Source organism: Mercenaria mercenaria, chromosome 5 (genome assembly GCF_021730395.1).
Source record: "Mercenaria mercenaria strain notata chromosome 5, MADL_Memer_1, whole genome shotgun sequence".
Taxonomy (NCBI): domain Eukaryota; kingdom Metazoa; phylum Mollusca; class Bivalvia; order Venerida; family Veneridae; genus Mercenaria; species Mercenaria mercenaria.
In genome coordinates, this window is record NC_069365.1 from 21,917,972 (window position 1) to 21,933,030 (window position 15,059).

Sequence of the window (15,059 nt, forward strand, 5' to 3'; positions counted from 1 at the left end):
CCAAATAGTAGTGGTGGTGTTTGATCTATGTATCCATGACAAAGGCTGTCGTGTTATCATTTCCATATCAAAATGCTGCCTACACGTCAAGCATTGATCTGTCATGTAAATTTTGAAAACAAAAATAGCAAAAATATAAGAAACATAGCATTACAGAGCAAAAAAAATCCCCAACAACTTAAGCAGGCAGTATGCAGACATGCATGCAATTAATTGTAACAAAGTGCGTTTTAACCTGATTTTACTGCTCTTGTCTGTATGTCTAACACTTTTAAATGTTTTCAAACTCACTTTCTCACTTTGACACCTCATTGTCAATACTTTTGTAAAACTCTTTCGCTTGCACTGACTGCGCATCTGATACCCCGAAAGGGGAGTTAAGCAGTAAACGAAGACAGATAGAATCCGCCATTATGCGACTACCATTTTTTCGCGCCATTTTCCTATTTACTAGTAGTATCTGTATTTAATATTGAATAATAGAAGAAACAAGTTCAAATTTGAGATTTCAAATTACTTGGCATGGTTAGCCGATATTCTGTATCAGGAAACAAGAGCTCCGTAAAGCGGTACAATATAACCTTCAGTTCTAGATGAGAAGATGACATTTTTTTTTCTTGTGTGTGTGTGTGTGTGTGTGTATGCGTGTGCGCGCGGGGAGGTGGTCCCAGAAGAAATAATGATGCGGTAGGTGGGGATGGTTAGTTTTGTGCAGCAGTGGTGATTGAATTCTAAGAAACAAGAAAGTGAAAGGTATTTGTTTTTGAATGGGGGTTAACGTGTGTGGGGGGAGTAATGTGAATTGTTGTACTACTCAAATCTCTTCATCACCGTCCACCTTAATTACAAGTTTATAATACCTTGAATAGGTTTAAATTTGGGCACAAAATCCAAAGGAAAGATCAATCTGTTACTTTGACCTTTGATCTACCCATTAAAGTTATGTGCTCTGCCGATAAGTTTTAAGGCAGTTACTTGAATAGTTATTAAGTTAAACTCCGCACACGACATATGACGGATGGACGCACGCACGCACGCACGGACGGAAATTTGCGCCATCACATAATACGTCCGATTTTGTTTTCAAAGCGAGCGTATTGAAAGCCCTTTACCGAATTAAGTCAATGATCTTTACTGGCAAACCACTGATATGGGAAGTAAATCCCAAACGGGATGTGTCTAAATCCGGGACCCTCTTCCCCGGCTTAAGGACCGCCATTCGCGGTAAACCTGTGGCTCCCTTCAAGGGAAATCGGACCATGAAAAAAGATACAGACCGTATTGTTAATCCTCCATCGGCACATGATGAATCTGGATAAATGTATTAACTACAGAGGAGAGACTCACACATGTAATTTACGCACGGACGGTGACAGTCCTCGTTCCTTTTTGACCTTGAATACTTACAGAGTAACGATAAATATGTGTCATTTTAGTTAGTAATATTTTAAACACAATAGTCGCATTAACAATACCAGAAAAGATATACGAAAACAATAAGAGCATAAGCGAAATGGTTTGAAATAAAAAAAATCTATTTATTTATTTATTCTAGTACAGCATCCGCAAATATAAATTAAGCAAGATTGACTGTCTTCAGGGGAATTGCTTCTCCGAGATTTTTATATATGTATATTGACTTTGCAGATTGATTGATGTTTTAATACTGAACGCATGCAAAGTCATGACAATTGGAATAACAGTAATTACATAATAATAACAAGTTTAAAGATGAAGTCAGAACTATTACTACCTTTATTAGTGACAGCATCGACACAGAGGACTATCACATACTATATAGTTCTGAAAAGTTGTTTACGTGAACATTATAAATAATAAATGACCATACACTGAGCCAGTGTTTGCAAGGTTTCATAGGGGTTTCGTTAGCGTTTAAGAAGAAAGCATTTATAGCACTGCAGGTTTTAATTATCTGCCCTCACTTTTCATTTCAAATCCGCAGAAGTGTAACAACATGGTATTCTGCTTCAAGAATATCTCAAAATAACAACTGTATGTATTGTAATCGAGCAACTTACACATTTAAGTGCCTGTCAGCTGAATATTTGACTATCGCAATATTTACTGTTCAGACGTAATACTTTTAAAAAGGATCGAGAATTGAGTGCAATGTTCGTATTAATCTGGAAGCTTTTGCGCAGGCTCATCTTCTGAAAACATGATAACACGGTTATGAGTATAATCATACTGATTCCCAAGCGGTGTATCCTGTAAACCTTTTTGTACGATTGTTACTACTCTTTTCCCAACCTGGTTCAAATTTTCAGAATTATCCAATGGGTCTGAACGTTTTGCTCTAGCCATTTGTTCGACGGAATATACTTCCTTTTTCCAGTTCATCAAATTAGCATTGCTGGTTTTTTCAGGGACGTCTAAATCTAAGTAACCTGAAGGATCATAATGTTCATTTGGAATCATTTTGGCCGATAAGTCCACGCTTTCTTTGTTACTTTGCTTTGTGGACTTGGCTGAACAATTGATACCTTTATTCTCATTTGTGTTGTCTGTTTCTTCTTCTGTGGACATTACATACGATTTTGGCTTAGTTTTCATTTCATGAGACAAACGCGTGGTATTGTCAGCTAACATGTCTTGAACAATGTCAGAAACATCTCCCGGACCGCTGTGATTCCCCGAGCAGTGTTTGTCATTAGTGTGTCCACCTTGAAACTTCTGAAAACTTTTTTGTTTTACATTTATGCCATTAGAAGTTTCTCCGGCATTGTCGTGTGCATTGTTCGAGTTACTTTCTTCTACTAATGTCTTAAATCGACTTGTGATTTTTAAACTCTGCATAAATGTTTCATCAGGCATAACGTAATGACGATAGTCTGAAATACTTCCAATTTCTGCATACGAATGCCTTAAACTGTAAGAAAATAGAAACAAACATGCATTAAATCTTTCTCGCTTTCAAAAGTAGTTTTACAGTTACAATACAGTACGTGCTTGTCTAGATAGTATTTGCAGCTTAAGTGATCTCACTTACTAAACCACATGTTTTGAAAAATACCTGTGACTGATTAATTGCATTTAAATTAAATACACTTTAAGTTAAGTGAAACCCAAAACTCAAACTTCGTTCATATTGCATCTGAAACAAGGCACGGATTGTATGGTACTAGATGCAATCAATGGTGTATATGTATCTTATTGTGGGTACTTAAACGCAATTTTAAAAGAAACGTATCACCCTTAATGTATTTTCTTCTGTACACTTTTCATTTACGATATTAGAAAAATACTAAAGGCAACCGCTACAAAATATGGAACGCCAAATACTATTTTGATGGTATTTTCTCATTCGGAATTTTTCATTCGACAATGCTAAGCTGTCAGTCAGCAGTTTGTTCTCAGTATAATTCATAAGCTGGAACTTTCATTCTGATGTCACGTTTAAGTATGGTTCGATTCTATTCGGTCCGGCAGTGTAACTTGTCATTGTGCAGTGCTAACTTATCAATCAGCAGTTATTTGACATTCTTCATATTTAAGTTTTCACTTCAAATTATGTTGTGGTGTGATGTCATTCGACGACAGTGGTAGCTTGACACTAGGCGGTGCTAACTTGTCATTCGGCAATGCTAAATTGTTGATACTTGTAATTCGTTATGGGTAACTTTTCATTATAATACTGTCACTTGATATAATCATATGGTACATTTTCATTTAGATGCTCTATAATATCATTTGGCAGTGATTGGTTATCATTCGGCGTTGCTTACTTGCCCTTTATAGCTTACTTGACATTCGGCTGTGCTTCTTTGCCATTCGACAGTAAGTACTTTGCATTCAGCAGCGGTAACTTGCGTTCGGCTTTGCTTACTCTTCATTCGGCTAATGCACTGTCGAAAGAAAACTTACCGCTGCAGAATTGCAAGATGCATCACACCCCATGAAAATAGAAATTACCACACAAAAATAACCATACCATAAAGTTGAGATAATGGGAATGAAAATTTATCACAGCCGAATGATAAAGTAATCACTGCGGAATGAAAATCTACTACAGTCAAATGACAATAGATAAACGTAGTCAAGTTTTGGCGTTCTATATCAGAAGGCGTGGTTATCCTGTCCATGAAAAGAAGTCTCAAAGAAGTTATTGATTATATAACAACTGACCCAATTTAATAATCGACTTTCAATAATTTCCCATCCATTTTACGAACATATGAATGATTTAACATCAATTTGACGAACATACATTTATTTGGTTTTGTCGGTAGTTTCTCCATAGTTACGATTACTGTGGAATCATGTAACAGTATCGAAAATTGTTTATGGCACTTTAAAAGTTAAAATTGGTCAAACAAATCTTTATGCCATGGTAATCTTACAATACATGTATTTGTAAATAAAAAAAAAAATCTAGCGAACATGCAGATATTTGTTAAAATGCAGATAATGTATTTGATGTTTCAGAGTATGTTAAGATATACCTTCTACCGCAGTCTACATAGACTGACCTACGTATGTTTCTTTCGACCGTATTAACCACACCAGGAGACGTCATGTTCGCGTTGTTGCGACTTGAATCTGTAAAAGTAGGTAACGGTTTTATTTGAAGACTACATTAGCAAAGGCAAACAATACTTGGTATCTGTTCAGCAATTGTTGAAAAAAAGAACGCTTTGTCATATCTAAATAAAAGACATTTTAACGTCAATTGAACCGTGACCGTTACATTAAAGAGTACACCTAAATAAAATATGACTGCTTAATTGATTTTTAATAAGTAAAATATAGTTTTCAGATATTACCTAAGGCTATGTTACTTTCGATAAAAACGGTTAAAATGAGTACATTAGGAACATACCAATTTCTTTTTTTATCGCAATTCGGCGGTAAATAAAGAATGTACTAGTACAAATGCCAAGAAAGCATATAGAAGTTATAATTGCCGAGATAACTGCATATTTCGTCGCAGATGGTGCATCTGATTGAGGTGGGTGCACAGTTGAAATCAATTGTTTGTTTGTTGACTGATACGTTTGAGGAGCTGAAAATTTGCAAACAAAGATAACGCAGTGTTAATTAAATACTGTTCCAAGTTATAATTAGCCCTAAATTAAAAGGTGGTGTTTTCGGTCTTATAAATACCATATTAATTTGAAACTTTTAAAACTGTTTACTTCTAACGTAACTACTACCTGTTGATAAATATGCAAATGCTTTTCTACATAAATATATGTACAAGAATTATCGTCAGACTATAACAATTTTTAGAGGTAAATACTAAGGATATAACACGACAGATCAAAATTATGACTCGTTGAAAGCAGATGTAAATGCAAGCTTCAAACATATTACAAAAGCAGAGACACTTTTTAAGTGATTCATAGATATACATTAACTGGATAAATGATGTCACTGTGTGGCTTCCTGCCTCTTAAAGGTCCATTACTAAGGGAAAGTGAGTTGGCAATTTTTTTCATAGCCAGTGCATAGACTTCTGCAAGACACTAAATAATGAAGATTGGCAGGTCAAAATTTACAGAAGGTCTTTGGAACTCAAAGAAATGTATGTGTATTATGTTGAAATTTCAATGAATCGACAGAATGACCCCCCAGGTCTTTTTAACTTTCTTCATACTTCATAGAAAAATAATTGTACATATACTGCGATTTATTTCGAATTACTACATACCAACTTTCATTTTCCAATAAAATGAAATAGTTTCTGTGCTTTTTTAAAAAAATTAAAATGTTCACTTTCCTTAGTATTGGACCTTTAAGCATTTACCATATATATCTATATCCCACAACTTTGAAAACATAAGGTGAATAAAAGTTTACGTTACAAAAATAGAGACAGTTTTTACGTTGTAGTGTAACTGTGATTAAAGAACGTGTCATTCCCTTTGTTCTACTCGCCCTTTAACCTCTTCTCCTAGCCCCTTTCTATCCCCCTCTATCTATATATGACATTAATTTATATGTACTTGTTAGATATTTGAAGCAACCAGTCTGTATTTTTTTCCGTTTGAGCTTCTTTTTGTTGTGGGCCTACTTTGCAAATGCGAGGTTCTGAGGCTATATTTTTAGTGCTCCGTGCATCCGAGAAATCTACCCTTATCTTATATCTTTTATATAAACTACCCATAAACACTAATATCATGTTTTCTCTTCTTATCCAAATATTCTCCTCAATTTCTATTCGTTTTTTTATGACATTCCAGTAGTCAACGTTGTAGAAGTACATATAAAATATTGTAATTAGCATGTCCTTATATAAAAAACAAAACAAAGCAAAATATGTAAAGAAGAAACGGAAAGATATACAAATAGAATGTTCCAACCGATTTAAATATGCAGAAATGCTTTAATCACAAATATATCCAACAAGCTGCTGGTGGTAATACAATTTTGCAGAAATATATTTTGCTACCAACAGGTGTAAGCGGTTATTATTAGTTATCTTGACAGGAGTCAGGATATATTCCATATCTTGCAAATGCATTTAAGATATGAATTTTGATTAAAACAAAATGGCTGCCGCATCGCTGGCATACTTTAATCAAGTCAGATTATTAATCAGCGATAGATATCGTTTCCGAGAGTAAATGTAGTGTTTTCTTGCCGTTTTCATTCTACTTGGTTTAGGCTCGTGATGTTTGACAAAGTTAGCCGTAAAAGCGGAATAACTCTGTAAGGGAGACACGGATGTTGAAATATTGTTTTAAGTTAAATCATCGTAAAACAAACGAATTGACATATTTGTTACTCAGCAGTTTATCGTAGGATCATTTATTCTACGTGCAAGTTAAAGGATTAAAACGGAAACGGGATGAAAGCCGAAGTTTCAAGATATTACTGACATCGCGAAATCCGGTGATTTTTGAAATGATGGAACAGTTTTTAATCTAAACCAGTTCATAACCTGTGTAAATGAAATATGTTTAGTGTTATGTGATATAATCAAAATACTGGTCATTGTGCATTTTATGGCTGGTGTTAATCAACTATAAACAAACATGATGACCAAACAATTGACTGCAGGATTCAAGTCCTCACTGTAAACAGCTTTGTTAATTTACAAAATGTACCGATTAAAGCATGTAAGTAAAGGATAGTTTGCTCGAGCCTGATATGGAATTTCGAGACAGTGTATATCCCGTATCCTGTCACCAACAAGCTGTGTAAATAATATTACACTTCTTGTTGATGACAGGATACGAGATATACGCTGTCGAGGAAATCCATATCCGCTCTCGCCTGATATGGATTTTCGAGACAGCGTATATCCCATATCCTGTCACCAACAAGCAGTGTAAACGATTTTATCTTGCCGACTACGTTTTACATCCTCGCTGTAATTGACATAACTTTTGTATTAATAAAGCTACTTACAGTTACGGTGCAAAATGGATTCCTGCAATCTTATCTGGTCATCCATGCTTTGACAATAGTTGATAAACACCAGCCATAAAATGCAAAATGAACTGTACTTTGACTGAATCACAAAACGCAGAAGCTGATTTATACAGGTTATGAACTGGTTTTGTTCAGTCCTTTCGAAAAATCACCAGATTACACGATGTCAGAAAAAAATGTCTTAAAACGTCAGCTTTCGTCCCGTTTTTTGTTAATTCCTTTATCTTGCAGGTAGATTAAATGATCCTACATACAAATGTGTTAATTCCTTTGCTCTACGGTGATTTAACTAAAACAACATTTCAACCTGGCAATCGCGGCTGTTCCATACAGAGTTACTGTTCTTCTTTTTCAACTAACGGCTCGAACCTAATTTAGATAGGAAAAAATAGAACGACAAGAAAACACTAATATTCTTATCTCGGAAACGATATCTATAGTTTGCGTATAATCTGACTTGATTCAATTATGCTAGCGATGCGGCAGCCATTTTGTTTTTAATTAAAATTCATATCTGAATTGTACTTGCAGGATATGAAATATATCCTGTCTCCACGTGACGTCTACTAACAAATAGAAATGCAAGAATCTTGTAGGAGGCAAGATAAAATATTATCCATAAACGAAGACGGAAATTCTTCCAAACACTACGAGAAGACTAAAGACTAAATATGTACATATATATATATTTCTAATTTTTAACTCTGGCATTCGCCTTACCAGTAGATCTGTTACATCGTAGAAGGAAGTGACTATGTTCGTCTATTGCTGAAATGTTTTTCATTGATGTAAGGACAGGTGAATCTTGACACTGATGTTAATACCCAGTTCATGTCTTTCTTATACGGTAATGTCTATGTCCATGTATAACATTGCAATTTCGGCTTTAGAACAATATAGTAAAAACAGTTTTTATAAAGAGCGTATCTGTTGGAAAAGTAATGTTTTAAGCTTATTCCGGGTCACATGATTAACTGAATTGAAAAGACTTGAATGGGAAATGCATCTAGCGGTCTATAGAGGAACCTAGCTAGGGATCTTTAACTATATGTTTACTTTGAAGTGTCTTCTACATCTCACTAATTAAATCAAATAATTTTAAAAATTACCTGATATGTTCACAAGAAGAAATGCGGGTTCGTCTTTTCTGTTGTCTGAGTTGTTTATAACAGTAAATTGCTGCCTTATAGTATTTGGATTTGTATAAAATGTCTGACGTCTGTAGACTTGATTTCTGTATTCCTTTTCGAAAGATTTGGTCGTAGTCCAAGTTTTTACTTTCAGATGTACCCTGCTCATGTGAAAAATAAAGTGAAAGACTTTGCAAGATCGATCGTAAGAATTTGAAATTACCATACATTTCGATTACAGTTTATTTGCAATCAATTGTGCTCAATGTTACTCCTGATCAATAAAACAATAAAAAATGTTTTCTCTGTATTTTAATACATGTCAAGGCATAAAGAAATATGAGCAATCACAACTCTATCCTAAGTTACACTTAAAAGATTGGTTGCTAAGAGATTGTTGTTTATGCGAGTTTCTGCAAAAGGTACAACGCACATTTGTCAAAATTAGTGAAGGCTGAAGACGCATTTTTAAATTGATGAAATATTCGTTATAATAATTCAAAATAACATCCAAATAAACATTCAGTACATAAAGATTTGAAAGTGATTTTCATTGCTAAATGGTACATCGTTGTAAGACTGCCTTTCAACTGTTAAAAGGGATGCTTATACCTTTGCTAACAATATGATTTATATATTGCTTGTAAATTATTATGACAAACGTGGAATTAATTTAAAAATTCAGTTTCGATCACTTTATGTATTGTTTAAAAAAAACTAGATACAATATACATCAATAATAGATTCTTACATACAATGTATGAGTATTAGTTCAGTTCATGTAATGTGTATTTTGGTTCTGATTTCTCTGTTTATAGCGGCATGTGGTAGCTGTATTAAACGTATTATTTTATTTTGTACATGTGATGAGTCATAAATAAACAAATATCAAAGGTGTAAGTATACTAGAATGCGCACACTTGATCAATATCTGATCACTTGGATATTAAATTGAATCGACACAATGTGTTGGAGTGGACTGCAGTCAAGCGATACAGTATTGTTATCTAACCATTTATCTGCGATGTTGTATTATTTTATTTATTTATGTCTCATTCATTTACACACGTAAAAATGTACATACAACATAAAACAATTGTAAATGACCGTTCTAAATAGAACTACCATAGACAATATACTTATTCAAATTTAACACACAAAATAAAACTTACAAATTCAAATTAAGAATTAGAATATAAAACATGTGTATTATATTCGACATGATTTATGAATAGAATATCACTGGCATAAAACTACATAAATGTTGACAGTGACTACATGCATACATATACGGATGTTGAGCGAGTACACGAATGCGTGAATGTTGAGTAACCTACTAAGTGAGTACATGAATGTACGGATGTATAGTGAGTACATGAATGCATGAATGTTGAGTAAGTGACCAGGTGAGTACATGACTGGACGTATGTTGAGTAAGTGATCAAACATACATGAGTGTACGGATGCGAAGTAACTGAAAGACTGAGTACGTGTGTGTACACACTGAGTACTCCAAAATTACTGTTTACAGTGTTAGCTTTTTCAAACAATAACCTCCTGTCTTCTGTATATGTAGGACATTCTAAAAGGACATGTAATTCAGATTCTATGGCGTTTGAACATAACGGGCATGTTCCGTCACATTCCGGTAAATTTTCATAACGCCCAGTTTCTAACTTTATTGGTGCAACTCCGCACCTAATTTTAGCAAGAGCTGATCTATGTGGAAATGGAAGATTTAGTTTACAGTATTGTTCAACCTGATAACAGTCTTTAAAAATCCGGTATGTTCTTAATTTGTTACATCCATTGCCATTTACACCAGTAACGCTCTGAATATCATTGTTCCACTGTTCAATGTGCATTTTCATAAGAACATTTGAAACATCGATTGATAACTGTTTACGAGAAAAACGTAACTGCATGTATGAGTGTAAACCAAAAGCACTTAACCTGTCTTTAACCCAAAAAGGCCAATTTTTACATAATGTAATTACCTTTATTTAATGCCCAGTTAAAAATCTTCTTATTAATTCTTGTGCTGTCATAATTATCATAATTAAGACAACGATGCTAATGGTTACAAATAGAATTCCACTGATCGATTAAAATTGGCCTTCAGCCCATTTCATCCGGAACAGCTGCATTCGGAGTATATTTAGCAGTGCCTAGAAAAAATCTCATGGCACGGCGGTAAATGGTATTTATAAAAGAAAGCTGTTTACCTCCCAATACAGATGTCCCATAGGTTATAACTGGAACAAGACACGAACGGTACAGTTTAGTGTATACACTGCAAGGAAGACCACCATAAATTTTTAATTTAGCAATGAAAAGACCCAGGGCACGTCCGGCACTTTGAGCAACGTGGTTTGCTGTAATACTGTTGTCTAAATGTTCCGTTAACATAATTCCAAGGTATATGTATTTTTTTAGCATAGTTTACTATGCTTGAGTTGATTCTGCTAGTCCTGGATCCAAAGGGGCGCTTCCGACAAGTATGATCTGGTCTAGCAAAATCCACAAGAGTCGAAAGCATCATTTTAGATCAAGGTACTACTTTAATAACACTTTTACTATTTACTTATATTTTTTCTGCTGTTATATCAGCTAAAAAGGACGATAATTTTATGCAAGCTCAGCCAAAACCTCGTGTGAAATGGTGAACCGTTTGACACGTAGAATAACGCAACTGAAAAAGTAGTCCTTTCATTATAATTATGCTAATAGTTGAATGTTGATTTTGTATTCATTTATGAAATGCAGACTGTATTTTAGACAGGAAATTTGTATGTATGTAACAAAAGTCTACTTAAAGTAGTTGCATTAAATATTGACAAAATAATAAATATAGCTTTGAAATATGGTCTGTGAAACGATATGTAAAGATCGAAATTGCATTCTTTATTTTTTTAGATGTTCGTTGAAGTTAATAAAGGTAAAAATCAGATTACCACTCTGTTGGAAAATGTGTCAGAGACACAACAAAACGACCATAATATAAAAGATCACAGTGACATCTGCTGCTTGCATTGCTTCCATCGACGTTGTCTATAAGATAAACCTCTGATAGACGTTTTGTCGGAGTACTATGGCATATATTGTTAAACTTCACAGCTGAAATTCAATGCGATGATGATGTCATTAAAGATACATATGTAAGATATGATTATGTTTCACTTATGTATGAGCCAGCGCAAAAATGTGTATAATGCAAGTCTACATTTAATTAAAGCTCAGAAAATAATAGCATAGGTACAGTGACTTTGTAACATCTGTATAGTTCTCATAGCATTATCAGTGTTCTATACAATGAAACACAGCGTTTAATATTCAGAATATAGTTCTACGTTTCATTTGTCGGCCCAGTAGACCTGGTAACAATATCTATAATATTTTAATATTCACACATATGTTTATCAAGGTGCTACCTGTATTATAATGTGGAAGGAGTATTATCAATTTACCTGGAATACATGCGTATTTAATTCTGATACCATGATGCTTATTTGACCCATGATCTTCAGGGAAAAGTTTGACTATGCACTTCCTCTTATAAGAACACTTCGTTAGAATTTTATGTGTCATTTCATACGTTAAGCTGTATTGCGCTTCCAAAAATGTCATTGAATTGTTTTTGCATGGATACTTGTGTTTCGATCGTATGTTCCAAGCGCCGACAATGTGGATTCTTTTATTACCTGAACACTCCAACTCTATCTTGAGGAGATTGTTATCGGAATCGCAAGAAAAATGAAACCCAGAAGACATTGCTTTTTGTCCGCTAAGAACGATACCTACAATAAATATATTACGTTTCCTAAATATTACTTACTGTATTTACTGAAAGAGACATTTAACTGAGCAAATTCAATTTTAGCTTCATCTCTATAACACAAGTTTAGATTGCATGTAGGGAAAAGGAGGTCAGACTGAAGTAACCATTCCAGCATATATTACCTCATGAAATAGCATTTATATTTAAACTGTAAACAATATCAGTGCAGTAGAATCATGAACTAACACTGTTTCTTTGTGTATTGAACATTAAGTATCATGGATGTTCAATTAAGGCTTGCCGACCAGTAATCAAAACTATTTGTCCTAAAGCAAACGACTGAAAACAATTAGTTTTGACCCCATTTACATACGTGTGTTATTTCCTAACATTAAATTTCAAGGAAATTTCACGGATATATTTTCTAAATTGTGATTTTAATCACAAACCGTGGTTAACCTATTGACTTGCGATTTATATAAGTAATGTAATATAGTAACAAACAGTTAAAGAATGGCTTGCTTGTCAAAATTCAAAGGTCTTTACCGTGGTCCGAAGAACCGAGAGCCAACATTTTACAAAGCAATTCATAAAGCGTTCTTTAATCTGACACTGTAGCAGATTTTCATATATTTTCTCTTACGTTTTGACTTTTAAAAATTTAGAGTTGAACTATAAACCTGCTAACTGCACAATATTAACGCCAGCAATTTATATAAGGAATACCGTAATACAATAGGGTTATTATAAGAGTAGACTGATCTGGGACTTTGTATTCGGCTCGAGTGAATTTTGCCAGATCGTATCTCACGAGGCGCGTAAGCGCCGAGTGTGATCCGACCTTGCAAAATCTACGAGAGCCGAATACAAAGTCCCAGATCTAGCTACTGTTATAATGACCCTTTTTTTATATACCTTCACCATTTTGATTCTTGTTTTGTTTTTGAGCGGAATCTTCAATGTTTACCGATATTAAATGGAACCTAGTGAAGTTTTTATGTGCGCTATATATAGAAATGTGTCGGGTCATGAATATTTATGAAAATAGTCCGGTAGCATACAATACGGAAGGTACAATACGGAGTTTAAAAGGTACAATACGGAATTTTTGTCTGTCTGTTCATATTTAATTGTGAAACACAACCCGATTCTTTACAGAATTTATATAGGTATATAATAAAATACAATAATATAACACCATACACTTCTATGAGTCTTCAGCGATTGGGAGCTGCTGAACTTTGATATTATATATAAGAAAATACGGAATGTGTTCTCCTTGGAGAAGAATTATCTCAGCTATTACCGGAAATACCAAGCGATGTTTTAATTGAAAACCCTTATATCTTTGCAACAGTTAGTATATTTACTAAACTAATATTTTCAGAAATGTTTGTGGCATCTACTTCATATATCCAAAGCATTGATCAAGTACTGTTACTTTCCTTTAACAAGCAAATATACATGTGCAGAATCGGTCTACGCAACATTGCTGGATTTCATTTAAAAGATAAAATAGATGTGAAAAAAAAATCTACTTACATATCAAGGTTAAAATGACGAAATTCATGATGATTTTTTTCAACAATTGTCAGAATATCCTGGCTTTATCACAAACCCAAATTGTTTCTTAACAGTATGCCTGTTAATAATGTATTAATGATATATTTCAACAACATATACGATCCGGTGTTCCCATGATTTGCTGACCGATTTGATACGATATTCGAATTAACTAATTATGAAAGTTGTCACGGGCAATTAACTTATTTCCGTTGCTCATTATAAAATGACTTTACAGGATATTCGTTTAATTTGTGGCGTATTAACACTGATCCAGAGATAGGCATTTATCAACTTCACAATTTCCGGTAATATAAAGTAATACTCAGTGAATTGTGAATCATCTTCAAGTACATGCCCATCTTCAGTTGTTTACGGTTACTCCCTAATTGTAAAAGTAGATGTAAATTATCATAAACTATGGACGTCCTTGGGGGCCATTTGAAATAATACTTAAAGTGTATAAAATAAAAGCTAATCATTAATATAAAATGAGTAAGACGTAATAGTTAAACATAACAAACTAAAGAACCAGTCATCTAGCGACAGTTTAAAAATGGTACGCGCATGAACAAAATGGAGAACAATACTGACCAAGTAATTTAAAATTATTATACGTATATACTTATATACGATTCTTGATACTTGATCTGAAGGTTGCATTTGACACTCAATATATTCTTAGAAAATTATATTAAACAAAAATTGTTGAAGCATGGACACCAGACGATATTGATGACAGGCAAAACATGATCGCAAAAGCTCACATTGTGACTCCGTGACAATTGCGCTTAAAAACAATCTATTGAAAGACACTGTACAGTAATGAAAGCATTATGAAAGTTTGTATATAATATATTTGATGTTGTGTATTCATTGAAAGAACTTCCATAGGGAATTAAATATAATAATTCATGTTAAAAATAATGTTAAATATAACATATAAATTGAGTGACAGACACATGTGAAATAATACGGGAAATGAAGTTACGTCGTTTGACGTCGTGTTTACAGGAAATGATGTCACATCATTGCGACAAAACAAGCATTTTAAAATGGATGTTACATGGCTGTATCAATGACTTTGCATGTTTTGGTAAAGGCCAGGTGGCTGAAAATTCAATAAAGAGTGATTTTTAAGGACGCTCGCTACAGTTTCGTATTTTTTCTCAATAATATATTTTGATGAA

The 15,059-nt window shown here is 33.8% G+C and overlaps 1 protein-coding gene across 6 annotated transcripts; it reads right to left on the reverse strand.

Moving 5' to 3' along the window:
- Positions 1-1,533: 1,533 nt before the first annotated feature.
- On the reverse strand, positions 1,534-14,043 carry LOC123556607 (uncharacterized). 6 transcript variants are annotated; one of them, XM_045347472.2, is made up of 8 exons: positions 13,849-14,043; positions 12,230-12,325; positions 11,483-11,645; positions 8,508-8,689; positions 8,119-8,166; positions 4,841-5,023; positions 4,464-4,560; positions 1,534-2,890 (listed from the first exon to the last, which is right to left on the reverse strand). In XM_045347472.2, exons 1-8 carry the CDS (start codon positions 13,874-13,876, stop codon positions 2,140-2,142), a joined length of 1,548 nt encoding a protein of 515 aa, XP_045203407.2. In that variant the 5' UTR covers positions 13,877-14,043; the 3' UTR covers positions 1,534-2,139. The 6 variants fall into 6 exon arrangements, with proteins under 6 accessions (XP_045203407.2, XP_045203404.2, XP_045203405.2 ...); XM_045347469.2 differs by having other exon boundaries at positions 11,996-12,325; XM_045347470.2 differs by lacking the exon at positions 8,119-8,166 and having other exon boundaries at positions 11,996-12,325.
- Positions 14,044-15,059: the final 1,016 nt, after the last annotated feature.